The sequence below is a fragment of the Desmodus rotundus genome, chromosome 12 (genome assembly GCF_022682495.2).
Source record: "Desmodus rotundus isolate HL8 chromosome 12, HLdesRot8A.1, whole genome shotgun sequence".
NCBI lineage: Eukaryota > Metazoa > Chordata > Mammalia > Chiroptera > Phyllostomidae > Desmodus > Desmodus rotundus.
This window is the reverse complement of record NC_071398.1, coordinates 79,956,108-79,983,894: the sequence shown is the minus strand read 5'-3', so window position 1 is coordinate 79,983,894 and position 27,787 is coordinate 79,956,108. Positions and strand designations below refer to the sequence as shown.

At 44.1% G+C, this 27,787-nt stretch overlaps 1 protein-coding gene across 13 annotated transcripts; it reads right to left on the bottom strand.

The window, feature by feature from the left end:
- Positions 1 to 39: 39 nt before the first annotated feature.
- Positions 40 to 27,399, bottom strand: TPM3 (tropomyosin 3). 13 transcript variants are annotated; one of them, XM_024573357.4, is made up of 10 exons: positions 27,221 to 27,384; positions 26,484 to 26,609; positions 15,002 to 15,135; positions 13,243 to 13,360; positions 13,054 to 13,124; positions 12,329 to 12,404; positions 10,789 to 10,851; positions 10,552 to 10,621; positions 9,452 to 9,530; positions 2,467 to 2,608 (listed from the first exon to the last, which is right to left on the bottom strand). In XM_024573357.4, the coding sequence occupies exons 1-10, from the start codon at positions 27,332 to 27,334 to the stop codon at positions 2,587 to 2,589; spliced, it is 873 nt and encodes a 290-aa protein (XP_024429125.2). In that variant the 5' UTR covers positions 27,335 to 27,384; the 3' UTR covers positions 2,467 to 2,586. The 13 variants fall into 13 exon arrangements, with proteins under 13 accessions (XP_024429138.1, XP_024429113.1, XP_045059975.1 ...); XM_024573370.4 differs by lacking the exons at positions 2,467 to 2,608; positions 9,452 to 9,530; positions 12,329 to 12,404 and adding exons at positions 40 to 1,338; positions 11,706 to 11,781 and having other exon boundaries at positions 27,221 to 27,389; XM_024573345.4 differs by lacking the exons at positions 2,467 to 2,608; positions 9,452 to 9,530 and adding an exon at positions 40 to 1,338 and having other exon boundaries at positions 27,221 to 27,371.
- Between the last annotated feature and the right edge of the window lie 388 nt (positions 27,400 to 27,787).

Sequence of the window (27,787 nt, the reverse complement as noted above, 5' to 3'; positions counted from 1 at the left end):
ACTTGGATTAGTTAAATAAAAGTCAAGTAGGTCTGAGGGTTGGAGGGACTGGTTCTTTATTTTAAAAAGACATTTGTCAATTTTCAGTATCAAAATAGTTGCACTATTGGTTTCTCTTTCTCTCGATCGGCCCCCAAAGAGACCACACCAAAGGAGAGGACATTTTAAGCCAGGAAGCTGCAGGATTCGAACCTAACAGACCTCACAGAAACCTCACCAATAAGGGGGTACTGGGTAAGGAAAGAAACTTAAAAGATCAGCACACTGCCAGCCCAGAGCTTTCACAGCCAGATGGGGTGGCCAGTGTGCCCCAACCCCAAAGAAGCAAAGTTTCAAAATAATATAAAATTTAAAAAGTTTTGTACATAAACTATTCAAGATTTCTCCAGCACTAACTGACGCGAAGCACAATGAGATGGCACTTTCAGACACAGCAGCTTCAGACCCAGAAAAGGGTGATGAGATGATTTCATATGGCTAAATCAGTGGCAAAACATAATTTTCTTTCTTTCAAGGAGACAAATAACTGGTCACTTCAACACAATCCATTTTGGGAACCACTGAGAAGGGGGCAGAGATGGGACAAGGATTTGGTCTCAGAGAGGTATCATCATTTTAATTTGTTTGGTCACTTCTGATTAAAAAACAAAACAAAACAAAACAACCTTAAAGCTGAAACCTGAATGTCTTTTTTTTTGGCTAACTCCTCCTGGAATCACCTTTCCTGTTTGGCTGGTACTCTGCACAAAGCAATGACCCCCTAGTGGAGTCTTTCTCTGGGCTCTGTTTGGCTCTCAATAAGGCAGGCCCTTCCCTCTTTCCCTCCTCTATGGAGAAGGCAATATGAAGTTGAAAAATTATCTTTTAAAAGTGAGAAAGGGATTAGACTGCTGCTTGAGAACTGTGGAATTATTTGGAATGTTTTACAAATGGTTGCTACAACAACAAAAAAGGTTATTACAAAATGTGCACATCACAACATGCTTGTAAAGACACTTTGCATTGTGCTCACATTCCCTTAAATGTTGTTCCCAAAGGTGCTCAGCCTCTAGCCCAACCAGAATCTCTGGGAGAGGCAGAGACAGTTTGGCGAAAAAGACATTGGGTGGGGGTGTGGGGTGGGGGGAAGCGAAAGGAGAAAGCAGCCTTCCAGTTAAAGATCAGCCCTCAGTTTAAAGGTCAGCTTCTGGCAGGCTGGCCTCAGGCGGAGTCAGGGTAAGAGGGAGGAGCGTCGGCAGGGCAGGACTAGGGTGCTCTACATCTCATTCAGGTCAAGCAGAGTCTGGTCCAGCATCCTTTGTGTACAGAGGTGTTCCTCTTTGGTGCACTTCAGTTTATCTAATGGGGGTAAAAGAGACATTACAAAATCAGAAGTACATTTCAAGATCTACCCACTCTGAGAATTGCTCCTGTTGCAGGGAAGCTGCAGACTAATAAAGCAGCTGCCTTCTCAGCCACAGAAGTGAACTATTGCATCACTCCATTTTGCAGGGCCTCAGGTTTAACCTACTGAAGTTGCAGATGCTGCTGTACTTCAAAGGGACTTGGGAACCTTATCACAGTCATTTCCTCTCCCTCCCACACCCAACCAAGCCTTACAGCTTTCAGAGGATGCAGCCTTAAATATCAGTCATCCACTCCTTTAGGCTTCTCCCAGAGAACAAAACCTACTGGTGTTTAACCATTGAGAATAAGGATGGGTACATTTCTACCAGTAAAAACATCAGGATCTCAACCTGAAAAAGAATACAGGGGGTTTCATGTACTGCAAGCTTTCCCCAAAAGGTAGAGAGGAAAGGAATAATTGATAGGATAAATAAAAGAACCCCCCATAGATAATTTAATTTAAATAATCTGTAAAGAAAACAAAGCCAAGATACTACCAAACATACACATGTAAACAAAACCTTGAGACTGTTGCCAGGTTTTTGCCCAAAACTACTCTGTGACACACTTAAAATTAAACACAAAATCAGGAGAAAGCAAGAGGGAAATGTCAGTAAGAAAACCAGCAGCTACATGTCCAAGAAAATCTAATCTGCCCAGAAAGCAAACCTCTCTGACTGCTCTAGGGAGGTAGGAAAATACTCAAATCTTTAATTCAGAGAAGATGATGGCACACAGACCCATTAATACTCCACACCCTTTTCCTTCCCTTCCCTTTTTTGTACTGTCAGAAGGCCCATCACTGGGCCTGCCAATGAAGCAGTTGCAACACCTTGTCAAGTCATTCCTTTTATTGTTAGAAAACATCCATGCAAAGGAACGCATCCTACATTCAGTACACAAGTGAACGAGCAGCAAATACGGGTGTAGAACAGGCAATTCACTATCATCCCTCAGGCCCCTCCCTTTTATCGCCAACAGTACCCTTAGGAAGTCAACAATACTGTAACTGCCCCAATGAGAAAGCCATTTGCTTAGGGCAATTTAGTAACTTTAAAAAAGACAATCAGCTTTTTTGCTGGGGTCCAGGTCAGTGGTGTGAGCAATAAGCTCAGTTTAATGGGCATCAGGGAGCCCTGCCATCAGTCACACAGATCATGCAGCGTTAGCTTCAGCTCATTAGAAAGCAGGCGGTTTCGCTCAAGTTGGCTGTAGAGACGCTCTGCAGCAGCAACAGGAAGAAGACAAGAGGAAAGGAGAAAGAGAAGGAGAAAGAGAAAAAGGGAGGGTTAGTAGAGTACCAGACATAAATTTGAGACTTTCAACTAGCTGGCATACATAACATGCATCTGTAAGGCAGAACGGATGCAAGCAGAATTCAGACAGAGGGCAATTAAGAGTCAGTCAGCCAACTGAAAGGCCAACCGAGGAGTAAAATAAAAAATTCAGACCGAGAAGTTGGAAGGATAACATTTTGAGGGAGAAAAAACATCTCCTTCAGAGTATTTATTCCTTGGGTTGAGGAACAGACAAGTGAAACAGGGCAAAGCAAAGAATACAGTTGAAGTATAAGACATACATTTGTAATAATTAAGGGTTTGAAAGGACTGAAGTGAACAGTTGATCATTTCTTCTGTAAAAACATTTAATACAGTATTATGAATGGTAGATTGGGACAAATATCCTTATACCTACTCAATCCTATACTTTCTAATGCTTCTTGTGGGTGTTGGAATAGACCACCCACCACCGTGATTAATTCAATCAAAACCCATCTTTCCTCTTTCTTTTTTCTTAAAATTTTTATTTATTTTTTTAGAGAAGGGAGAGGGAGGGAGAAAGAGAGGGAGAGAAACGTTGACATGAGAAAAATATTGATTGGTTGCCTCTCGCACACACCCCAACCTAGGACCAAACCCAGCAACCCAGGCCTGTGCCCTGACTGGGAACTGAGCCACACTGGTCAGGGTCCAACTTCCCCTGGCATTAACAGTGTGCCCAGCCTCAGGGAAGGTGAATTACTGGTACAAGCCAATCAAAACTATCCAATTCTGTTTTTTCTACCTCCTTTGCAGCTAAGGGAGGATCATGTGATCCAATTCTGGCCAATGAGATGTAGGGGTAATCTGCTGGGAGCTTCTGGGAAATTTGTAGCCTTCCTTCTTGCCTTTGAACACGGATGTGATGACTAGAACTACATATTTCAACCTTAAAAGAATGAAAGAATCACAGAAGGCCCAGCTATATCAGGCTACAGTTGCTCAAGTCTAGACTTTTAATTATGCAATAAAAATAAATCCTACATTTATTTTGGCTACTGTTAAGCTGTTTCTTTATCACCAAAGCATTCCCAATACAAGTAGCTAAAGTGCTCAAGTCCCTTGGCTTTGTCTGGATTTTCTACTTGGAGCACACCTTCGAGAGGTCACGAAGAATCCAAATACATCTGACCAGCAGAGGGGTAACAGAAATTTGGGGGACAGCAAGGCTAAACTCTTTCCTAATCTACTAGTATTGGCCTTCGAAGTTCACAAACACTTTTCTTCCTATGTTTTACAGACTGTTTGAAAATTATCTCAAGATCTCAATATGGAAAAAAGCCCAAACTTCTTTGCCGTAAAATCATTTGGATACGTGGGCTGACTATTGGCATTGCTCAGGCACCTTGCCTTCTTGGCTGAGGTTTTCCCCAGCTCCACCTGGAAGCTGAGGCCAGTATGGTTCCAATAATACTTTTCCACTTTATGTACACTACCAAAACAGAATGTATGTATGTATAAAAGAGATCCTAGAAGGGAATACCCCAAAATAGTAGCTTTATAAAGGGGCAGGAATTCTTAAGAGTGAATTTCTAAAATTGAACTGTCCTTTAAACCTGTGGTTCTCAATACAAGTGATATTGCCCCACCTCTCCCGACAAAGGGAAATTTGGAAATGCGTGGAGGCGGGCTTTAATTGTCACAATAACACAAGTTCACCTTTGAGAAACATTATACTAGTCTATAAGCTCCGTGAAGCCTGGAATTGGGTCTGTCTTATTCACTGGGACACCCCACACACAGATTCCATGTGCAGCCGAACTCCTCTGTAGCACCCATATCCAAGTTAGTGTGACTACCACTCCTGTCTTGGAAAGAAGGTGTAATCAGAATCTTATCCCTCAAAACAGTCTGGTCAATGAGGGTTTCTAAAAGAGAAATAGAGAGACAGAGAAGTGGGAGTATTTTATCGCCTGATTCATTTCCAGAATGCACAGTTGCCTAAAATCTACATGGGGTCAGAAAGGTAAATGTGGTTGTTCTCTCACAGAACTTAGTAAGTTTCTAACTCTACTATCTCTCTAGTGACCAAAAATTCAGGATCAGATAGATACCAGCTCATTAAAGTTCTTGGCTCTCTGGTAACAGCAAAATAAAACAATAAAAGGCAATCCCTAGAATCCATTTGGTCTGATGTTCATTTTAGCTGTGCCTAATTAATTAGGGATCAATCTTATGAATGCCAGACATCCTTAGGCTTCATCATCGGAATTAGGTCAATTTCATTCTATAAAAGGAAGAGGTGAGAGGCTCAGAGTAAAGGGAACTGTATCAGCTGTAAAGCCTCAAAGTTCAAAGAAAGAAGAAACAAACAAATTTTGCTTTGGGGGTTCCCCCCCTCCCCTCGCCCTATGTTAAGGCTGGGGAGTATTCAAATACCACATAAAAGGAAGAGCTTGGGTGGGGCTAAGGTAAGGCTGCAAAGTAACAGGCCAGTTCCACCCAACAGGTAACTTGGGGTTCGGCCACATTTTGTTTTTCATCCCAACAATGATAATGAGAAAGTGAAGAAAACGCATTATCAGACTGTGATTTTTTCTTACAAATTAAGAGGAAAAAGTTAAGAGGTTAAACACTTTACTCTGAAATTACCAATGATGCCTGACCCCCTTCCCATAGCTGGCCAGGCTTAGGTATCACAGGATACAGAGTATCAAATGAGTGAATTTAACACGACACAGTATTTGAAATTTTACTCAGCTTCCCTGGCTTGCAGATCTCTACCCTTGCTTACACCAGTCATGGCTATGGGGACAGATGGAGCTATCAGAAGAATAACACTTCACTTTTCTCCTTACCTCTTCCCCATTCTCTCCTTTCCTTTCTAAGAAGCCTTTCTGTGTGTCAAAGTCAACTCCTGCCCAAATACTAAAACATCTAGGTTTGTACTATCCAATGCAGTAGCCAATAGCCACATGCAGCTTATAAAACTTAGATGAACTAAACGTAATAAAATTAGAAGTTTAGCCCCTCAGTAACATTAGCTGCATTTTGAATGCTCAACAGCCATATGTAACTAGTATCTATTCTACTTTCACCACTCACTCTTTTGCTCCTTGAAATCGGGCTCCTCTCCTTGTTCTTAAGGCTCAAAATGTACCACTTCAAATTAATAAAGTATCAATGACAACATCCTACTTCATTTCCTTTTTAACCTGTCAAAGTAGGGAATCACTGGAAATCATCCAGCCTTGAACTTCGTCAAGTATCAAAGCTACTCATTCTCGGTCTATCCCTTCAACCAATTTTATTTGGCTTCCTCCTCCAGATTTTCCTCCTTGTTTAATTCTCCTTTTTACATTTACAATTATCTTTTAGGATTACAATGTACTTCCATGGCCTAAACTGTCTGTCACCTTTGTAAATTCCCAAATCTTTCATGAACCCCTTCCCCACAAGCCTCAGGAGTGTTTCTCCTGGACACTCACCAGTTTTTCAGGCGTACATTCTTCTCCCCCTTCCATGCCTCCCCAAACTAGTACCAAAGGGCCTCCCTATACCTTTACCCTTGCCATTTTCCTATGCTTCAAACCAGTCCTCCTTGACTTTTCCTGCTCACATTTAGCAACCAAGCCCTTCAAAATACCCATCTTCACTGCCACCTCTTTACCACCATTACCCTAGTTCAGATGATCATCTCTGGGAAATTGCAACAAACTAACCCAGTACTTCCCGAAGTGTACGGTCACTGCTAATGGTAGGTGAGATGTCAAGCAGTAGGCATCTGTCAATTTTTATTAGCTGTATTACTTTAATGCGCCTTAGCAAAAACACTAGCACGCATCAAACCTTTGATTTCAAGTTAGAATTGTGTAGAGTAAGAATAAAACAAATTCGAAAACAAGAGTAAATTTTCAAAGAAAATAATCATGTAGGCAGCAAGTGAATATGGCAAGTCTCCAAGTGGTATACAAATTACTGAAATTTGAAAGCTGCTGTTTTAATGGGTCACTTTGATAGTCTGCTTTGCTTCCAATATATTCTTTTATTTCCCCCCCCAATATATTCTTAACTCAGCTGCCAAATTAACTCTTCTCATATACGACACAGACCGGAACATATCCTTGTTCGAAATCTCTAATGACATTCCAACTTACGAAATAAGATTAAGCCCCCTAGCTTGATTTCAGCATACATGTGTTCCTTCTATGTCTACCTTTACAGACGCTGTGTCCTTCCCACCTCTATGCCTTTGTTCTTCTGCTTCCTTTTGACTGAAATGTTCAATGTCCACTACACCTCAACTGAAGTTTGCCCGTCAAAAATCCAATCTTTTAGAACCCAATAAAAATGAAGGGGCAAGTTTTAACCCCTTTATTAAGTACCTCTTACGTGCCTCCTTCCGTGAGTCTTTGTTAAACACCCCGTCAGAAGTCATTCTCCTCCCCCCATTACCTCCCACAGCACTTGATTATTCATGGCACTTACAATGTATCTTTTGCTTTATACATGTTTTCTCCCCTACTAGACTCTGAACAACCTGTGAGTAGGGATGGTGTCTCCATCTTTGCTTATTTCTGTCCCCACCGTAATACCCTGTGCCTAGGAGATACCAGTAAGTGTCAGCAGAATAACTGAATCTGTACCTTAATCTCAAAGGCTGGGTGGCAGGAAGAAATGCTATAGAAAAAAACCTGAATTCAGTGAGACCTGAAGTTTTAGATCCGGGAAAACCTCTCTACTTGCCTGTACCTGGTTAGGAGTTTCCAAAGTGCTGATCTCTGTTTTAATACAAATTTATCGTATTAACACACGTAATAAATCACTACCACCCATGAAATAGGTATGCTTAGGTTTTAGTTTTTCTTTCTTTAGAAAAAGTTTTTTTTATTTATTCTAGAGGGAGGGAGGGTGAGAAACCAATCTACTTTCTACCTGTTCATGCACCCATAGATCAACACTTGCGTGCTCCCTGACTGGGGATGGAACCCACAACCTTGGTGCATCAGGACAATGCTCCAACCAACTGAGCTACCCAGCCAGGGCAGTTGTTTCAGCTTTTCCAGTAATAATCATTTCCCACTTGTCTCATAGCCCCCTAGCATACAGCAGGAGGCTAATGGCAGTAAGCCTCAAATATCCAAGAATGGTTTCAATAAGAAAATGTAAGACTTGAAAATTCTATCTATTATGTGTTTTTCTGTGATTTGGGATAATTAGTTTTAGTGGTAATATATTTGGGTCCACCAGATGTTCTAAGAATGCACCATCTGAAACACTGGTAAAGGTAGAAAATGTGTACTGGGAGGCATTTCAATGGTTTCTTGCCCTTACTCTAACAAAGGAGGAGAACCTGAATAGAGGATGGACCACTCCACATGGCATGATTTAGGGCCCTGGAAGTAAAGGATTTAGATCAGGGATGTCAAACTCATTTTCACTGGGGGCCACATCAGCCTTGAGATTGCCTTCAAAGGGCCTAATGTAATTTTAGGACTGTATAAATGTCACTACTCCTGAGCAGTTAAGCAAGAGCTCGGCACTGCTGCTGGGTAGACACAAGGTGCCAGGCCGGGTAAAACAAGGTGGAGGGCTGGATTCGGCCCGCGGGCCTTGTGTTTGCCACCTGTGATTTAGATCATCTTATTCAGCCTGAAGAGTAAGACTAGAGTGCCTCTTCACACCCACTTCTCTGATAGACTCAGATTAGCTGAATTTAAATGTCAAGAAAAAAATCGACACACACACAAAAGTGGCTTTGATTATGTAAGTCAGAGGAGGGAGAACCTATGATATCTATTCCCCACATCAGAACACCAAGGCTCCTTCTTAGGGACAGCCGCAGCCTTGTCAATGACCAAATGCAGGGTGGCATGAAGCTTCCAGCATCTTAACATTTTAATTTGGGGTGGGGGTGAACAAGAATACATAAGTTGCTTTGTGGCCCCCTGCCCATCCTAACACCTTGGGGATGAGTCAGGCTGACCCAAAGGGAATCCAGAGTGAGAGTGGGGCGTTGGGTTCCCCGCAGAGCGGGGGCAGATCCAGAACAGAGCAGAAACGGTGGAAAGTTATCTGTATAAAAAAGTAAGGAGACTCTAGGTGAGAAGGACTAGCATCAATCTACGCAACAATTTGGGAGAAAGGAAGCAGAGAAAAAGGAAGAGATAGCAATAGGAATGGTAAGAGAGCCAGACACTACAGCTTGAGTAATTTGGCTGCTTTTCAGGGTTAGTGGGAAAGACACAGAGGCAGATTAGCATCAGGATCAGGGATCCACGGCAAACAGGTGAGGTTCCCAACAACTCTTTTTGGTGCTTTTTACTACCTGGCTTGCTCTGGGCCTAAAGTTTGGGAATCATCTTCAAGTTGTAGGTAAATTTGACTATTTCCAATTATGGGTGTTTCCTCTGAATTTTGGCATCAGGGCACAAATCGAATACACACAGGAAGCCTGTGTTTTGTTATATAATGCCAGGGCCCAAGTCACTGGTTCTCCGGGCCCTATTTCCTTAGTTGTATGATGACATGATTCAACCTTCAGCAATATCCCTTCTGAGACCAGATTTGAGAAACAGTAAAATCAGTGTATTAACGAAAGCACCATGAATACAAATTACATGAAGATGATCCAAGATTAAATACCTTCCCAGCTTTTGCCAATAAGTAACCAGCACCAATGTTTTAGAGATAAGGGTGGAGAGTCTAGTGTCCAAAGAATAAAACCAAAGCATACTATGCATAGTCCATAGCCCCACCCACCCACAAGCCAAGGTCCCAGCCCCAATCTGCTGTCAGATAGTTACATAGAGGTCATGTCATTGAGGGCGTGGTCCAGCTCCTCGCTAATGGCCTTGTACTTCAGTTTCTGGGCATAGAGCTCATCTGGACAGGCACAGGAACCACAGGGAGGAACGAGGGGACAGAGTGAAATGTTTCAAAAGCAGATGAAGAGAGGGAATCATTAGCGATTAGGGAAAGTATGACTGTGGGTCTAACACCACAGTTAAGGGCACAACTATACTGGCAGCCATTAGTGGCCATTTTCAGATCCACTGTCCCCCAGGACAAACTGGACTTCTTGACACCTCTAATCAACTGTAACAAGGGTTGAGAACCTGGACATAGCCATAGAAATTCCTATTACTAAAGGCACTTAGGCACTTACCACTGCCATCCAGTTAACCCAATCTCTAGCAGTGATAATGCTTAATTTAACAAAAATTAAAAATAGAGAAAGTACACAATAATATCAGATACTTCTCTAGCTACCAAGCATGACCAGTATCTTTGGCCCCTCTGCCCTATGGGTTGCCTCCTCAAACTCTCCCGAAGAATATTCTGCTACCCAGAGTCAACCAAAGGAGCATATTTCATAGTTCTCAGAGCAAAGTACATTACCCTTTTTAAAGCAGACACAGTTGCCAAATTGTGGGCACAGCAAGTATTTAGAAGCCCCCGGCATTGGTCAGCTCTGAGACATGGTTATTCCACAGCTGCCTCTCTTGCAGAGGTCCCCCACAACTTGAGTGGTGACCAGAATTGCCAAAAGAAACCATGGAGAGACACATGTTCTTGTTGCCTTCCTAAAATATGGCTATCATTTCAATCTAGAAACTAAAGATTTAAGACTACTAAATTAGTGATGAATGCAGCCATTATCAGTATCCAAGAAAAGAATGCAAATTCCGGAATGTTAGGTAAAGTCTTACTAAAGGAAAAGATTAAATGTAGAATGCCAATTCTATTCTAGGGTTTGATCCACTCCAGCTAGTTGTAACAGGGCATAGGATGCACGCCACATCAGTACTGACTCCCCTTGGTGTCCAGGGAAAGGGGTTAATGGTCAGTGGACAAGGTCTTCCTCTATATTTCCATATTTTAATCCCTCTCCCAGACTCCATACCTTCCAAGTCATCAATTGTCTTTTCCAGCTTGGCTACCGATCTCTCAGCAAACTCAGCACGGGTCTCTGCCTAAGGGAAATATGAAACCAGTCAGAATGAGAGATGAGAAGGACAAGTGAGAGAAGAATGTCTATATCTCTTCACTGCCTACTTTTATACCTTTCAGAACCAAAGCCAGGCAGTCTACATTATGCCTTATATACGTCTAAATGTTTGGGTTCTTCCCCTGAGCTCACCTCCTTGAGTTTATCGGTAAGAATCTTTATCTCTTCCTCATATTTGTCTTCTTTTTGAGAGTACTGTAAGGTAAGTAGAATAAAAATTTCAGAGTAGAAATTATACAGACAATACCCTCCCCAGCCCCACATTTACTCTTACATCGAATATCTTGGATTTAATGGGCTGAACAAGGCCCACTTCTGGACAACAGGTCCTTAAAATCCACTAATCAATGTCCTCAGACCATGATACCCTTATTTTTTAAATGGACCCAAGCTTTGATCTTATTCAGATCAACCAACTAAATGAGTAGGTACAATGATACCCCAAGTCACATGGCTGAAATAATCCCACATGATAATAAAGACAAGTCTTCTGTTTTGATTGCTTAGTAGGTCTCAATCTAATACTATCTGTTGCCCCCATCTGTCTGCTAGAAAACCTATTAGGACCCATGATTACTGCCATTTGGCACAGCAGTAACAGCCTGAGAACATGACCCCAGGCACCTGAGACCGTGAAGTTATTTTAACTAAAGCAATCAAAGTGCACAGGAACTAACATTAAACCCAGAACCCAGATAGAAGGCAGGCATTCAGGAAGAGAACACTACTGAGTAGATAATATAAGGAATGAGTTTCTCCAGTCTTTCATTAGGGGTAGGGCTGGGACCTGGCTGCTGTGGCTCAGTGGATTGAGTGCCGGCTTGTGAATCTAAGGGTCATGGGAATGATTCCCAGTCAGGGCACATGCCTGGGTTGCAGGCCAGGTCCCCAGTAGGGGGCGTGCGAGAGGCAATCACACACTGCTATTTCTCTCCTTCTCTTTCTCCCTCCCCCCCTCTCTAAAAATAAATAAATAAAATCTTTTTTAAAAAAGGGTAGGGCTGGGCCCAGGCCCCCAAAGCCTGTCACTTTCACAAACCAGCCCCTACCTTCTCCGCCTGAGCCTCAAGAGACTTGAGGTTGTTGGTGACATTCTTCAGCTCCTCCTCCAGCTCAGAACACTTACTGTGAATATTTTACATACCGCAGGAGAGGAAAGGGGAAGAAGAAAAGAATAAAAAAAAAAGGGAGAGAGACACACAGACATGAATTGAACCTATATGTAGAAAGAGTTGGAAGGCATACCAGGGAAAAGTGAAAGTCCCAGATGATCTGAGCAAGCATCAACCCTCCTCCCTCTGCCACAGACCCTGTCAGGAGCTGGACCCTCAACGGGTGTGGACTCAGAATGTTTGGATACCAATAAAGAAAACTCTTGAGAGAAATCACTACCAGGAACTAGTCATAACTTCTACCTGGGGTGGAGGTAGGAACAGATGCCCAACCCAAGAGTCCCCTAGATTGCCCAAGGGAAGGAAGAGACCCTGTGGAGACGCAGTGAAGCAACTAGGAAAGAAAAGGAGAAAGATGCCAAGAAGTGGTAAAGAATGGAGCATTCCATGAAGAGATGAGAAAGCACTCAACAAGTCAACCAGTGGAGGGGAGGCGGCTGCAAAACAAAAACAAAACCACACCGTACATGTAACCTCTCCGTGGGTTTAATGGTTAGTACCTTTTCTTCAGCAGCACTCAGACACTTCAGGGTCTGGTCCATCAGTCTGATCTGCTCATCCATCTCTCGGCAACGGCTGTTAGTGATAGTCACGGGGGTCGCACAAGCCAGGTTGTGGGGAGGGAGAAAGGTCAAAAGGGAACACAGCAAGAAAACAAGCAGCAAACCGGAAAAAAAAAATTTTTTTCAAAAAATGGGAAGAAAACACCACAACGGTCATGATATGTCATGTCTGAAGAGAGGGGAATACAAGGTAAGCACAAATACATATGCACCAGCACTTTGTTACACAAGGCCCAGAGGTGCCAGCAGGGAGGCCGTTCATGCCTGCCCCTGCCCTAAAGTTCCCCAGCAAACCGGCAAAGTGGTAAAAACAGACAGACCTTAAGTCAGTGCGGCAACTTCACTGCCTCAAGGAAAACAGCCCCCAACTCTCAGATGGAAAAACCCAGTAGGGCCTTCCAATTAAGTGTTCACCATTTATTAGTCTTTATTTTCCTTCAACTTATAAATCCTCCCTGCAAGAAATAAAAAAGCCTGTCGCTAGCCAAGAATAAAAAAAGTCCAAAGCCATTCATAGAGCCTATAAAAGGACTAAAGATAATGCCCACTCTCTAGGCCCTGTTTAACAAGGTTGAATGAATGCTAGCTTATTCACATTAGTGCCCAAGCCAAAGGCGAAGGGAGAGAATGTAGGGTAAAGATTTGGGGAGCAAGATACTCACGACTCTGCCAGCTCAGCTCGTTCCTCTGTGCGTTCCAAATCTCCCTCAATAATCACCAACTTACGAGCCACCTACGGGAGAAGACCAAGGTACAGCTCAGCAAAGCAAAGGAGGAGCTACTTCGTTTCTCATGGTTCTTTTCAGAAGGCCAATGTCACTGACGAGGGAAGACAAATAATAGTGTCTTACCTCTTCATACTTCCTATCTGCCTCTTCTGCAATGTGCTTAGCTTCTTTGAGTTGGATTTCCTGGAGTTCCATCTTTTCTTCATCTTTTAATGCTCGGTTTTCAATAACCTTCATACCTCTGTGAGAAACAGTAAGGACAAATGTGGCACCAATAGTCTCAGGAATTTGTCATCAGCTCCACTCCAAGGGACCCAGAATTGCATGTATAAAAGACCACTCCTCTCGCCCTGACTGGTGTGGCTCAGCTGGATGGGCATCATCTCACAGACCCAAAGGTTGCCAGTTCGATTCCCAGTCAGGGCATATACCTGGGTTGTCAACCAGGTCCTCCGGTTGGGACCATAGCATGCAAGAGGCAACTGATTAGTGTTTCTCTCCCCCTCCTCCTTCCCTTCCCCTCTCTGTAAAAATAAGCAAAATCTTAAAAAAAGACCACTCCTCTCTGCCACTCAAAAAGAATTCCCATAACATCCCCACCTTAGTTCATTTTGTTTTAAACTTTTATAAAAATAATACACACTTGCAAAAAATTAAGTACTTAAGTGGTAGTTAAAGGGCACAAAGCGAAAGTTAAGTAGTCCTGCTTATCAGAATTAGTCACTTCTCAATCGTTCCAGAAGTGTTTTCCATAGATAAGATGCAAAAACGTCATCCCCACTTTTCCCCTGCCTAAAGGAATCATATGCTTCACTGTTCTGCAACTTGTTTTCCTTACTTCTGTAATTCGGACACCACTCTGTAACAGCATACACAGCGGGCCACGTATGAGCCGCACTGTGTTAATGCACTCCCAGTAGGGCCTTTTGAATTCTGAAAAGCCTCAGTTTGATCCCATGCAAGACATCACATACCTCTGTTCTAGTTTAAGTCACGTATGGCAAGCAGCCAAGTGGCTATTTTCAACAAAGATGAGTTGTGCTTTGGTTCAAGGACTATGCTTCTCAACCTTGAGCACACACTAAAATTACTGGAGGAACTTTAAAGACATCCACGCCAAGGCTCCTGTCACAATGGATTCTAAGTGAAATGGGGTGGGATCCAGGCATTTTGATCTTTTAAAAGTCCCCCAATAATCCCCATCCCTGACTCCCATGTGTCCAACAGTGTAGCTGCAGTCAACAGTTTATTAAAACACTGACTGCTGGGCTCTACCTCCAGTTTCTGACGCACAGATGAGGGTAGGGGCTGAGAATCCGAATTTCTACTAAATTCCCAGGTGCTATTGGTATGGAATCCCACTTTGAGAACCACTGCTTTAGAGGGACTAATCTCACAAATAAGCTTATGATTCACTAAGTGGAGGTCATCCTAGTGATCCCATTTAAGAATCAATTCAGCCCTGGCTGGGGTAGCTCAGTGGATTGAGCGCGGGCTGCAAACCAAAGGGTCACTGGTTTGATTCCCAGTCAGGGAACATGCCTGGGTTGTGGGCCAGGTCCCCAGTAGGGGCCACTGTGAGAGACAACCACACATTGATGTTTCTCTCCCTCTCTTCCCCTCTCTCTAAAATAAATAAAAAAATAATCTTTTAAAAATTAAAAAAAAATCAATTCATAGAGAAACACCAATTACAAAAGGGTCACAGGGTCAGGTAACCCTTATTCTGTCTTCGAGTGCAGAGAATATGCAGAACAGAAGGAATGAGGATCCTGCAAGATAGCTATTTTAAAAAGCAGATCTATAAGGAAATCTTGATTACAGCCATTATGAAATTTGTTGAAATGCACACGCGCACGCTTTATCAATCCCCTCTACACACCTCTCGCTTTCATCAGCAGCTTTCTCAGCTTCCTCCAGCTTTTGCAGGGCAGTGGCCAGGCGCTCCTGAGCACGGTCCAGCTCCTCTTCAACCAGCTGGATCCTACGGTTCAAGGAGGCCACCTCAGCCTCAGCCTGTGTTTGAATAAAACAGAAAAAGGAAGCAGAAACACGGTGAAAAGGATAGAACTAACTATGACGGTAAGATTGGGGTTGACTACCATGAAGGAAGCTAGAGTCAGGGTAGAACCTGTCTCAGCTCTTAGATGTAAGATCTAGCAGACATGACTTCACACACACACACACACACACACACACACACACACACAGCATTTCCCGCCTTCTTCCATCAACGAACTCCTGGATGTTCACAGGAAGTGTTTTAACTCAGTTCCTTACCCCCCTTTCTGGACTCAGTTCAAATTCCTCATCACCCAAGTGTCAGAAATGGTAGCCAGTGAAGGGTTCCTACTGTCTCTGAGTTCTGGCTTAGAAGTGTTCTCACACTTCAGTGACTTTCTTTTAAGTGTTTCAAAAGGGGGAATAAATAAGCAAAGTTTCTCAAACAGGGAATCTTGGATTATCTAATTTGCACTTAACTCAAGTTGTTAACCTCTGATTATCCTGCCCTAACCCAGCAGAAGGATGACCAGCCAAGAGAATGTTTCCAAAATATCCTTCCAAATCAGAAAGTGAAAGAATGGTCCACTGGGATATCTACTACTCCCTACCTTTTTAAAGTTGACAACAAGGAACTTCTTCTGGCTGAAATTACCTGCTTTGATGACATTTCAAAAAAGAACTGGGGGCAAGAGAATGTCTTCTCCATGTCCACCACCATGCTCCCAAATTTCTGAATTTTGACTCCTTTCTATTCCACTAGTTGTCCCCTTAGCCTCATGGCCTCACCCTCCAAGTACAGTTTAGGCCAATCCTCTCCCCGGCCTCCACCCTGTAATCAAGCACAGACTAGAGTCCAAGAAATCCCACGCCTCCTCCTTGGTAAGGGAATGAGAAACAAGAAAAAGAGGCAGCCGCAGGTAGGTAAATTCTACTGGTAGAAAAGCCTCCCTCCTATGACTGCCTTTCCCTTCCCCACACCTTTACTGGTGGCAAGTATGCTGACTGCCACAACCATAGAAGAATTTAATCTGCCCTGCACACTACCCAGTTCAGATGCTTATCCAAGTGCTTGGTAAACACGATCTCTCTTCTACAGCCCAGATTGTGCCTGAATTCTATTACCCTGATTTCTTCCTGGCAGTCAGGGGTGGGGGCAGCTACAGAAATAATCTGGGCCACGAGCCCCTATCGGGAAGGATATAGCCCAAAAAGACTCCTGTTAAGAATTAGGTTATTTGACACAAACATGGGAGATTCAAGGGGTCAGGCGGGGGCTAGATGGATATATAACCACCAACCTACAGCCAAAGAAAATTGAGAAGTCTACATAAGCAGAATGTACTAAGAAACCATTTGTGTCTCTAACTATACAATTCAAACTACCACAAAGACAAGTATCCTCCGGCCGTGTTTCTTCCAGGAAAGCAGATGTCTCCTAGGACAACACCCATGTCACCCCACAAGCCCAGAAAATCATGATCGCAAGAGCAGGCCAGCCTATCAGGCAAGAACTATGAAGCATGGCCAGTATAATTCATCTCACCCACCCCCATGCCTAGAACTAAAAAAAAAAAAAAAAAAAAAAAAAACCCAACCACCCAGATCTGGAGGAAATTCATGTATCTCAGTCCCCTTCCAGCTCACCAGTAGTTACCCAAAAGGAGTAGAAGATAACAGGCTATGGGGGCGGGGGTGCAAAATTTCCATGACAACAAGCTGGCTCTGGCAGTTTCTCCCACAAATCAGCATTGACAATAGAATTCTTCTCAAGGCTGAAAAGGGAGGAGGAGAAAACACATCTTGGTGCCCTGGCGAGAGCATGCACACATTAAATAAGCCTGTGTCAAAAGCAAAACCCAAGGCGGGATGGGATGGGTGTCCCCGCAGAAGTTTTCAGAGACACCCCGCGCCCCCAGGGTGCAGTGGCTGTTCTCCCATTCCCAACCCCCTCCTCCCAAGGCATCAGTTCTCTTTAAAATGAAACAAAAGTTTTGCTGAATCAGGATCTGTTACTATATTTAAAGGGAAAAAGTAAAGACACCTGACTTTTCCTTCAAACCAGACCTATCCAAAGGGCTGTCAAAGTCCTGCTGAGACTGGAATGGGACTAACTTCTGCAAACCGAAACGGGGAACGTGGCCCTGGGAAACGTTAGGTTTTATGCTATTCTAATCATCCTACGAGTAACATACCAGATGTGAGTTTGATTTTTCAGGCCCCCACCGCTGCCCGGCTTGGAGGATACACTCCGAGATCCTTCCTATAGGTAAGAATAGAATTCTCCACTGCCCAGGAAACAGAGATCCCAAGGGGAAAGGGAGGGAAACAGAAGCAGTTCAGTCACAAGAGAAGATGACTGACAACAGCTTCAGGCGTGAAATGAGTTTGGTTTAAACACTACCATCCTCCATGCTAAAGAAGTTCCCCCAGCACACTACACCCTGCAAGGCAAGAAACCAAAACCAACAGGGCACTGGTGTTAGGAGGTAGATCAGGGCCAAGGACAGAAGGGGAATTAGCCTAAATCTGGCGTTCTGCTACTCTGGGGTTTCTCTTTTTAGACAAAAGCCACAGATAAAACTCAAAGGAAATGAGTAATGAAGTTAGGCTTGAGCCCTGAGAGTGAAGGACTGCTCCAGTTCACTGTGTTCACAAATATATCTATCCTGGGAGATACTGTGTCCTTGGGGACTTTAATTTCACCAAGGGGAAGGCAAGCTGGAAGGGAGCAGAGCTATCAGCCCCAGAGTAAACAAAGGTGGAGTCTAAATGGAGGCACTCAGAGCAAAGGGCTATTTGCCTCTCCCCTATGAGTATGTGCTCTAGTAGAGGGAAAAGTGAGGTAATCAGCAGGAAAGCAAATCTGAACCAAAGAAAGGTGATAAAACCTGTTGCTTAGCCCTCCAGATCCCACATATAGGAGAGAGCCACACAACCTCCAGACATCCCGACCCCTCCAGAGACTAGGAATTTGGGAATATGGCCAGAATCGAAGCTCCTGCTCAAAGCCCACTGACTCCCTCAATAGCATTCCTGAAGTGTTTAGACCACAAAAAGAAGAGACAAATACCAGGGGAGGGTAGGAGAGATGTAAGATGAACAATACAATCAAGTGCTTAAAAAAGTAAATTTCTGCCCTGGCTGGTGGATTAAGCGTTGACAGAGGACAAAAGGTCGCTGGTTCAATTCCCAGTCAGGGCACATGCCTAGGTGGCAGGCCACGTCCCTAGTTGGGGATGTGCGAGAGGCAACCAGTTGATGTTTCTCTAGCATATTGATGTTTTTCTCCCTCTCTTTATCCCTCCCCTCCCCCTAAAAATAAAGAAATAAAATCTTCTAAAAAAATGGTAAGTTTTATGTTGTATACACAGGGTCTGGCAGAAGTAACATCTACTTGATTATGGTTGGTAGGGTAATAATATGGGTATAATAATTTATAGTTTTAATTTGAACATTTCACCTAAAATGTCATGTGGTATGCTTGAGTGTGATATTGTTATGTTACGGAATTACACGCTTACGATTTCATAATAAAAAAAGGGGTGTTATTTGTGCCGGACCCTGTATTTTTAACATCATCATCACAGGAAAAAAAAAAAAAGATAAGGAAAAAAAGACTGCATTTAAATATTATGTTGCCATCTGTTTAAGTTCAGCAAAGGAGACTCAAAATTGAAAGTGGGCCCTGGTCAGATAATTCAGTTGGTTAGAGCATCATGGTGATAGGCTAAGGTCGCGGGTTCAATCCCTGGTCAGGGCACATACAAGAACTCAACCAATGAATGCATAAATGAGCGGAACAACAAATTGATGTTTCTCTCCTCCCCCCCCCTCCTGTCACTCTCTCAAATCAATTTAATAAAATCTTAAAAAATTGAAAGTGGGTCTGACAAGGTGCTACATTATAAAAGATCAATCTCCGCGCCAAAGCAGGAAGGAAAGATGGATCCCAGAACAACTCCAGAGCCTGGAGATAGCCAGCTTCCCAACAAGGGCTGAATGTTCACACAATGCAATCAATCATAAAGAACATTAAGTAACAATCTCATTAACAGCCTGCCATCAGGGATGTGTAGAGCTTCTGGTGCCAGAGGGAGGTGCCTGCAAAATCCATATTCCAGAGTGTCCTAAGAGAGTAACAGGTAGCCCAAGCACCCCACCACCCTTCCCACAGATGTCTCCTCCTCAGGAGGGGTTCAGAGTGCACCAAAGCAGGAAATCAAGAGATTAGACTCCCTCAGGCTGGGGAGTAAAAGATACTAGTTTCATAAATATTTAACTATCACCCGACTTCCCCATCTGAGGACTTCCTCCCTAGATCTCAGTTCAGTAAGCAAATGTGACAGGCTCTGAGTGAGGGAGTAGCTGAAGAAACATCTGAAGCTGCCATCTGTCACCCCAAAATCACCAAAGGTGAAAAAGAGAGCCAGATTTTCCTACAAGGGAAATTACCAAACCCTGGAAAGCGTGGCGTGTGTGTATGTCGTATCAATACATCCTAGACCCTTTCTAGGATGCCTATACTTAAACGTTGAGCCTAAGGCTGCAGCTGAACAATTATGGCTACTTCCTCCAGCCACCCTTTCTCTTCCCCTTTAAGGGGATCTAGTCTCCAAAACAAAGATGAGAAAGTGTCACTAGTCATAAAGTCACCCAGCCAGTCCATCTCACTGAGTTGATAATTAGAAGTTACTGGCAAAATGAACAGAGGAAAAATCCACTGAGAAAAAAGTGACTGAGTAAGACAGGCTCCCAGCATTTCCATGCCCAATTGTAAAAAGAAATGAGTATTCTAACAATCCTTAAGCATTAACCTAGAGGGCAGCTGTCCCCACCCTTTTCCCCCTCAAAAAAAAATTAATTCTCAGGCACTCCCCAGAGCAGCAGCCAAAAAGGAAAAAAAAAACCCTACCAGGGGTAAAAACAACAGGGAACACCAGTAACACCATAAGAGAGTTCTTTCATTGGGTCTTCAAATTTTAGCAAGTTTCCACCCTCACAATCCTCCAAAACCAAAGCCTCAACTCAGGAACTGCAGATCAGTTCCACCCACTAGACTACACCCTAGAACTTGGAAAATCTTAAGGCTCACTAAAACTACTACACCTCTTCTAAACAGAAAGCAGTTTCAAGAATAACCATTCATTCCATTAACATTATATGTTCCAACTCTCCGTTGACAAGTATTTATTGAACTTAAAAGGCACTGGTAGATAATCAGGAAAATAATACTATTAGAGCTGCCCAGGAACTCATCAGTCTGTCTCCATCAACCAAAGTGCCTAGTCAACCAGAAACCTTGACGTAAGTTGGCACTCCATCCGATTCTCTGCCACATACACTCGCTTATCAGCTCTGCTTGGAAGAAGTGTCCTTAACCGGTTCAGCTTGCACTGATCAATCACACTTCAGCAATAAAGGCCTGAATGTGGCAGAACGTCCTGCCTTCCAGGTCATCATGGGTAGGGCCACAGTTTTTTAGGCTCCTACATTTGCACTAACGTACGGGGTGAAGTACCACCTCCTCCCCTCTCGCTTCAAGTCGATTGAGAGAGTGGATTTAGTTACTGCAAGAGCTCCCAGTTAGAGGAAAGGGCCCCAGACCGGAGGATGGGAGGCGGTGCTGTGGCCTCAACCTCCTTCAGGGAGGGCGCCGCGCTTCCTCTCGGCCGACTGCTGCCTCATTTCCTGAGCAGGAGGAGGGAGCGGAAAAGCTGCCAGCGAGCCAGGCCGGGGGCTTTCCGGCGGTTCCCACCCCTAAGCCCCACCCTTTCACAGTACGTGAGGCCCTGCCCATCCCAGACCTGAGAAAAACCCACCTCTAACCCCTTGGGCCGGAAACCTCAAAGGAGAGCAAAGTGCCCCCACCTCTTTACAGGGAGTGGGGGAGGGAGAGGCCGTTGAGCCCCTCCCCCCGGCCGCGCCCGGCTTCGGGGAATTGAATGAATGAGCTGGAAAAGGAAGAGGAAAATCTCTTCCCAGGCCCCGTAAGACTCGAATCCTTCGGAAGTCAAGGCTGCTTGCCCGAGCACCCAGTTCCCCCTCGCCCAGTTGAGGTCCAATTGAAGCCAAGCCCCACCCATCCTCCGGGCTCCAACTTCATCCCGGACTCTACAATCCCCTTAAGGGCTGTACTCTACTGCAAATAAAGGGACCCAGTTCCATGTCCCAGCTGTTCCAGCGCCTGCTCCTCCCTCACGCGCCCTGCTCTCTCGGTACCTGTTCCCGGGCCCGCCTTTCTCCCTCCACTTCCCGCTGGAGACGCTCAGCCCTCTCCTCTGCATCATCGGCCTGTTGCTGCAGAACCTGGATCTTGCGTTTCACCGCCTCGATGGTGGTGATCCCAGCCATGGTGCCCAACCAGCTCCTGGTCCCGCTCAGCTTCCTGCCTCCTCCGCTCGGCGCTGCAGCCGCTCCTCACCCTACTTCCGCCTGCTCCGCCCTGAAATACCGGAACTCACCCACGGCCGGATGTGACGCCACCGCCGCCGCGCCCTCCCACCGCCAAGCAGGCGGGAAGGTAGACCACTGGAGGGAGCCCTGCGGCGAGGAGCGAGGGGCGGTGCCTCCCAGTCGTCCTAGGCGACGCTCGCGGGCTTTTCCCTGGACCAGTAAAGGGGGGCGGGGTTGGGAAGAAGGAAAGCTACCATGGTAACCCGAAGGCGCGTGGTCTAGCCTCACTGGCCAGGCAGGCTGCCCACAATGGTTGGCCAACCGCTGTACTGCCCATACCCCCAGCCAATGCTGACCCAGAACCACCTATCCGCTAGGGCACCCTGTAGTTCTATACTCTAAATATCGTACAGGCCTCTGCTTCCACTCATCCCACGCTGGCTCCAAAACCAGGTGCTAAAAAAAAGCTTAGACATTTTGGGCTTCGACTTCAAAAGAGCCTCAACTCAGCAACCTCCTTTTAAACCCAGCTCAGGTAGGTTCTCTCCCATCTCCTTAAAGTCAGTGAAGGAAAGTATGGGTGTGGAAGAGATGGGTAGGTTGGCAAAGTTCTCATTCTGTTTGGCATCACTTATGAACTTAAGTTTTCTGTTTAGAATACTAGTCTTTCCCCTGTTACTTTATAGAGTCAATATGCACCAGCGATTTACCAACCTGCCAGCCCCTCCGTACCTTAAATGACTTGGGACTTGGTAATTAATCATTGCTTACAATTCCTTTTGTGGGTGAGGAAGATCTTATGTCCGTATTTTATCAGGAAGGGGTCCTCTGTGATGGATCACTGTTGCCAGATCTTTTGTGCAACAGCAAAATATGAGTGCCTGGAAAACTGTATTGGGGGACTGAGTCTCCATTCTGTGCTATAACCTTCACCCATTTCACTGCAACTTCTGCTTCCAGGTACTCCAAGGAGCTATGGATGAGTTAGAAACTGCCCATACAGGCACTGCCATGCAGGGTTTTTCAAAGCACAGTGGTAAACAGACTTGAAAATGTTGTCTTCTTCTTCCCGCCTTCCCAATAACTAATAGTAATAAATCTCTCCGCTGTTGCAGCTCTCTTTTGCCCTAGAGAATTAGGGTGTGGAACAGGAATTAAGACTCCTAGCCCCCGAAAGGTTTAGTAGGTAAGATAGTTGCTGCCCTCAGTGCCTGGTTCTGAGGATACTCCCTCTGGAGATTCTGTCTTCCTATCTCCTTTTAGAAATACTGAGCAATGAGACTATTCAGAGGAGTCAATTCAGACAGACAGTAATTAGTTTTCTGGGTAGAGAAACCTGTATACTTTGATTTCCAGCCCAGGAATTGAGAAGGTAGAGAAGGGTTCTGAGCCTCAGTAAACTCTACCCTGATAGTCTAAGGGTTTTTCCAACTTTCTTCAGAGAAGTCTGTCATCTGAGTGCTGGTCAGTAGGGAGTACTATAGTACCTCCCTTTGCCCTAGTAAAAAAGCAGACCTCATCTTAGACAAACCAGAGGGGGTGTTGAGAACACCATGCATTCCTGAGGCTGTTAGATTTGAACAGACGGACAATCTTCTCTTGATCCAGGGAAACAGGTGGGTTGAATCTGATAGCCTTTAAAAGCATGATGGATGGGCCGAATGGTATCCAGTGCTATTGTTTTCCTGGTGACCAACAACACAACAATATATCAACAGGTCTGTCCTTGTCCCTCCTCTCCCCATCCCTCCCATCTCCTGTACTTAAAATAGGGCGTAATGACTCCATGTCAAAAGCATTGCATTCCTCTTTGGCCTTGTTTTACCCTAATGGGTTTCTGATTTCATTTTGTATTAAAAGGACCTTAGACGTGATTATACAACAAAGCAATGTGAATGTTCTAACTGCCACTGAACTGTACATTTTTAAATGGTTAAAATGGCCAATTTTATGTTATATACATTTTTCCACAATTAAAAAAAAAAAGAGGATCTTAGATGAACTCAGGAAAGAAAAAAATGTTTGGACTAACCTTGCCATACCCTTGTCCTTTCTTTGTTCAAGCAGACCTAGCAAATGCTGTGCTTTCCAGCAAGGTTTCTCAGATAACCAGAACTCCCTGTATAAACATGCAGTTATTGACTGTCTTCTCTCTTCCCTTTATCTGTATCAAAGCAATATGCTCTGTTTACTTGTTCATTAATCTCAAGGGCAGAAACTGCTCTGTGAACTTCCTTTGTATTGGACAGATTACCCTCCCCGCAAAGATGCATATATTATGTTGCTGATATATGCAACATAATGTATCAAACGGACAGCAAGACTGACCCTTGCTGTCTACTTTAAACCTTGTTGCCTTCTCCTTATCCAGGGCATTTCCCAATTGCTATAAACACCTCATTTTCCTTCTTTGACCCTTTGAGGCAGGAGTCAGCAAATTTTTGTGTAAAGGGCCAGACAGTAAACATTTCTGGCTTTGTGGGCCATAGGGTGTGCTGACTACTCCCTCATAGGGAGAGAGCCAATCGACGATATGTAAGTGAATGGGCATGGCAATGTTCCAATAAAACTTTGTGTAAAACCAGGCTGGGACAGGATTTAATACCTCACAGGTGGTTGTTTGCTGACCCCAGCTTTGAGAAAAAAAAACCTTTCTTCCTGCATCTTAACCAGACCTAAGAGATTTTTGCCTCCTGCCCTCTGCCTTCCTTTCCCATTTCTTGTTCCATGTACCTCATGTCTTTGAGGGTACCTACTGACTTGGTGGGAAAGCTAACAAAGGCAAGAAAAGTTGAATGAGTTTCTTTTTAACACAGTTTACATATTTAATGGTTTTTGGCCCTGGCTGGTGTGGCTCAGTGGATTGAGTGCCGGCCTGCAAACCAAAGGGTCGCTGGTTGGATGCCTGGGTGCGGGCGGGTCCCAAGAAGGGGGAGTGCAAGAGGCAACCACACATGTTTCTCTCCCTCTCTTTCTCCCTCCCTTGCCTTCTCTCTAAAAATAAATAAATAAAATCTTTTAAAAAAATTTTTAAATGGTTTTTGGTAGAGTCCTATGGAAATATGAGTTTTTTTCAAATGTATATTCATTTGAGATATATATATATATATATATATATATATATATTTGCTGTACATATATGAGCATATCAAACAAATATACTGAGTATACCTAGATGGGGGAAGACGTGTGCGCGTGTATGTGCACACATGTAAAACAGGACAGAATTCATCCCCAGGAAATTATGTATCTTTCCAATGATATTTACATATTGTCTAGAGCCTCTAGGTCACTCTCTCCCAAGATCCCAAGGTTAGACTTACTTATTTGTTCTCTTCATTGCCCCTGTAAACACCGACTCAAGCCCACATACTATTTCAGCCTAAGGATTTTCCCAGAGATCTGTTACCCAACATCTCACAAAACTGTTATTAACCTGGCATTGTCCCAGTTTGCAGAAACTATCCCCATGCCTGTTTATTAGAACCGGAACGATCTATCCATTTATACCTAGAACCTAGGTTAGGCAACTGCAGCAGGCCATCAAGTACTGGCCCAAAGCCCTAGGGGTATAACCTGTGGGGGGGGGGGTTGCAATTTTACAAGAAGGGTGAATTGATAGTGGCATAACTTTGTGGAAATTATGAATACGTGTAATGTATATGATCTGCTTTGTGTCTCTGACCTCTGGCATGGCATGTTTAACAACAGTCATCACCACTTCCCCAGGCCACTGAAAGTGGTGGAAAACCACAGAGGAGATCAGAAACCTAACAGCAAAGAGGCCAAGTGTGAGGATTCGAAAACACCTGTCAATGTCCCACTCTGTCTTTCTAGCTATTTCCCAAAACCAAATATAATTTTAAAAATACATGCTCCTATTTTCCTATTTTTAAAAAATTTATTGATTTCTTTAGAGAGAGAGGAAGAGAGAGAGAGAAGCATCGATTTGTTGTTCCATTTATTTATGCATCAATTAGTTGATTCTTGTATGTGCCCTGACTGGGAATCAAACCTACACCTTGGTGTATCGGAACAATGCTCCAATCAACTGAGCTATCCAGCCAGAGCCCTATTTTCCTATTAATTCAGTACTGAGAAGTGACTATTTCCATCAATACCAGGACATTTTCTGTGTTATTGCTGTTAAGATTCCTATGGTACTTTTCTATGTAGTCTCTCATTTATCTTTGTGGTAAACTTCAAGGTTGAAGGTGAAGGAAAGTAGGTGATTATGGAGAAAATAAAGTGGATGGAGAATTTATCTTATTTTGAAATGGGAAAATTCAGCCCTGGAGAAGCTGAATAATAAGTCAAGACCACAGAGTAAGGTCTGGTAGCAATACCTTTACCCTCTAAGATTACTCAACATCTAAGATTCCATCTTACTTCTATTACAGTCTGTCATTCTAAGGTCCTCTCTGCTGCCCATGACCAATGCTACCTATGGCATCTCCATAGCATAAAAGCAGATGTCCACCTTGGCCAAGATACATAAACCCAGATAGGGCCAGAGTCAATGTGACCTTCTTTGTCCCATTATGAAATCTGAGCTGGCTTTGCTGGGCAGTTAAGAGATGAGAGTTTCCCTATTAATACACATATCTATGTGCCAAGCCTTGGAAACAAAAGCTAAGAATGTGGTGCGGGGGAGGAGGTGGGATAAGTGATAGCAGTCTGGACTTAGAGTCCCTTCCCTCTGTCCAGGTCCTTGGAAAGATAATTAAATTCCTAGGTTGGAGTGAGACAAAAAAGAAATACTTCTGTGTCTAAAGAAAGAAAGTATATGCCATTACAAAGGTATGTCAGCATGTGATTATACGCAAGAATGTATGTGGGTATCTATGTCTTATGTTCTGTGAATTCACAAGTATATATATGTCCCAGTGTGTCTGCAATTTAGTCATATTAACATGAAGATCTTACATGTGTAGATGAAACCCACCCCCCACCTCTCTAATACTCACATCAGCTGCCTTCTTCTCTGCCAGCTCCAGCTTCTCCTGGGCATCCTTCAAAGCTTCAGAATACTTGTCCAGCTCATCTTCAGTCCCTTTCAGCTTCTTCTGCATAGCTGCCAACTCATCTTCCAGCTATAGGAGGCCCAAGAGTCACACACAAGACATACACACACAATAATTCAGGCTCAGACCCTGGGATCTTCCTGACAGACCCCTCAACTGAGCTTCTACTTTATCTTCCCCAGAAAGACATACTTTCTCTCTAGTCACTTCTAGCCAATTGTCCCAGGAATTATGCTGGCTTTGTTTGGCCTATGACCCAATTATCTCTGATCCTAAGATGATCAAGCCATGCTGGGTTTCTAAGACTATAGGATAATAAATACATTAAGGTGTAGGTGCCTATAACTCCATCTAAGGGCAAAGAGATGCTGCATGCCAAGCTCCCACCTTTTCCTCTAGAAAAGTGTTCTTCCAAAATGTGATCTACTCCCCCTTAAATCAAGGAGACAGACTCACTGTATCTCAGAAGGGAGCCACTGACTTTCCCAAGATCACACAAGTAGTCTGAGTCACATACACTAGTTGTCCTCTGCCTGTCCAATAAGCCTAGGGAAGCAGATGAGTTTCTCCCACCCAAATAAGGAGCTGGTACCAGTGGTCACTGCCTTTTCCATGAAAATTCTCTTCCATTGCACAGTCTTGCTCACCAGTAGGTGAGAGACACCAATGTCAGTGCCTACCTGTTTACTTCTTTCTTCTGCCTGCTTCTGCTCAGCTTCAGCTTGCTCTGCTCGATCCAGAGCATTCTCCTTGTCCAGCTTCAGCATCTGCATTTTTTTCTTGATGGCCTCCATCACGAGCAGTGACTGTTGGTGAGCTCACCTGTGAACACAGGGAACTGGAGACTAGGGCAAGAAAGGAGGTGCTGCTGGCTGAGTGACTAGGAGTCCCCCAGACTTGAGCCTTTATCCCTGCTCATGGCTCCACCTCTTGTTCCTAATATGGTCCTTCGGGCTCCTTCCAGTCCATCATTGTTCTCCTGGGGGAACACAGGGTGAGACACTTTGATGGACTGACATCAGCAGCAAAGAAAAAAATTGAGAACAGCTGAGGCTGAGTTTAGACAATGGAAAGTGGGGGAGGGGACAGGCTCATCCTGACCCTGAGACTTTCCACTCACTCTGGGCAACTCTATGGGTGTTTTAAAAGAGCAGGGAGAGGGGAGGGGAGAACACTGAAAGAGAGGAGAGTACTTTGGCAATTCCAGAATGGTAGTTTTCACTCAGAGGGTCCTAGTTGCTTTTCAA

Coding starts and splice junctions, on each gene's coding strand:
- TPM3 (XM_024573357.4), bottom strand. CDS start 27,334: ATGGAGGCCATCAAGAAAAAAATGCAGATGCTGAAGCTGGACAAGGAG. Junction 26,610..27,220: donor CAGAAGAAAGAAGTAAACAG/GTAGGCACTGAC, acceptor GGCCTCCTATAG/CTGGAAGATGAGTTGGCAGC. Junction 13,125..13,242: donor CAGATAGGAAGTATGAAGAG/GTAAGACACTAT, acceptor CTTCTCCCGTAG/GTGGCTCGTAAGTTGGTGAT.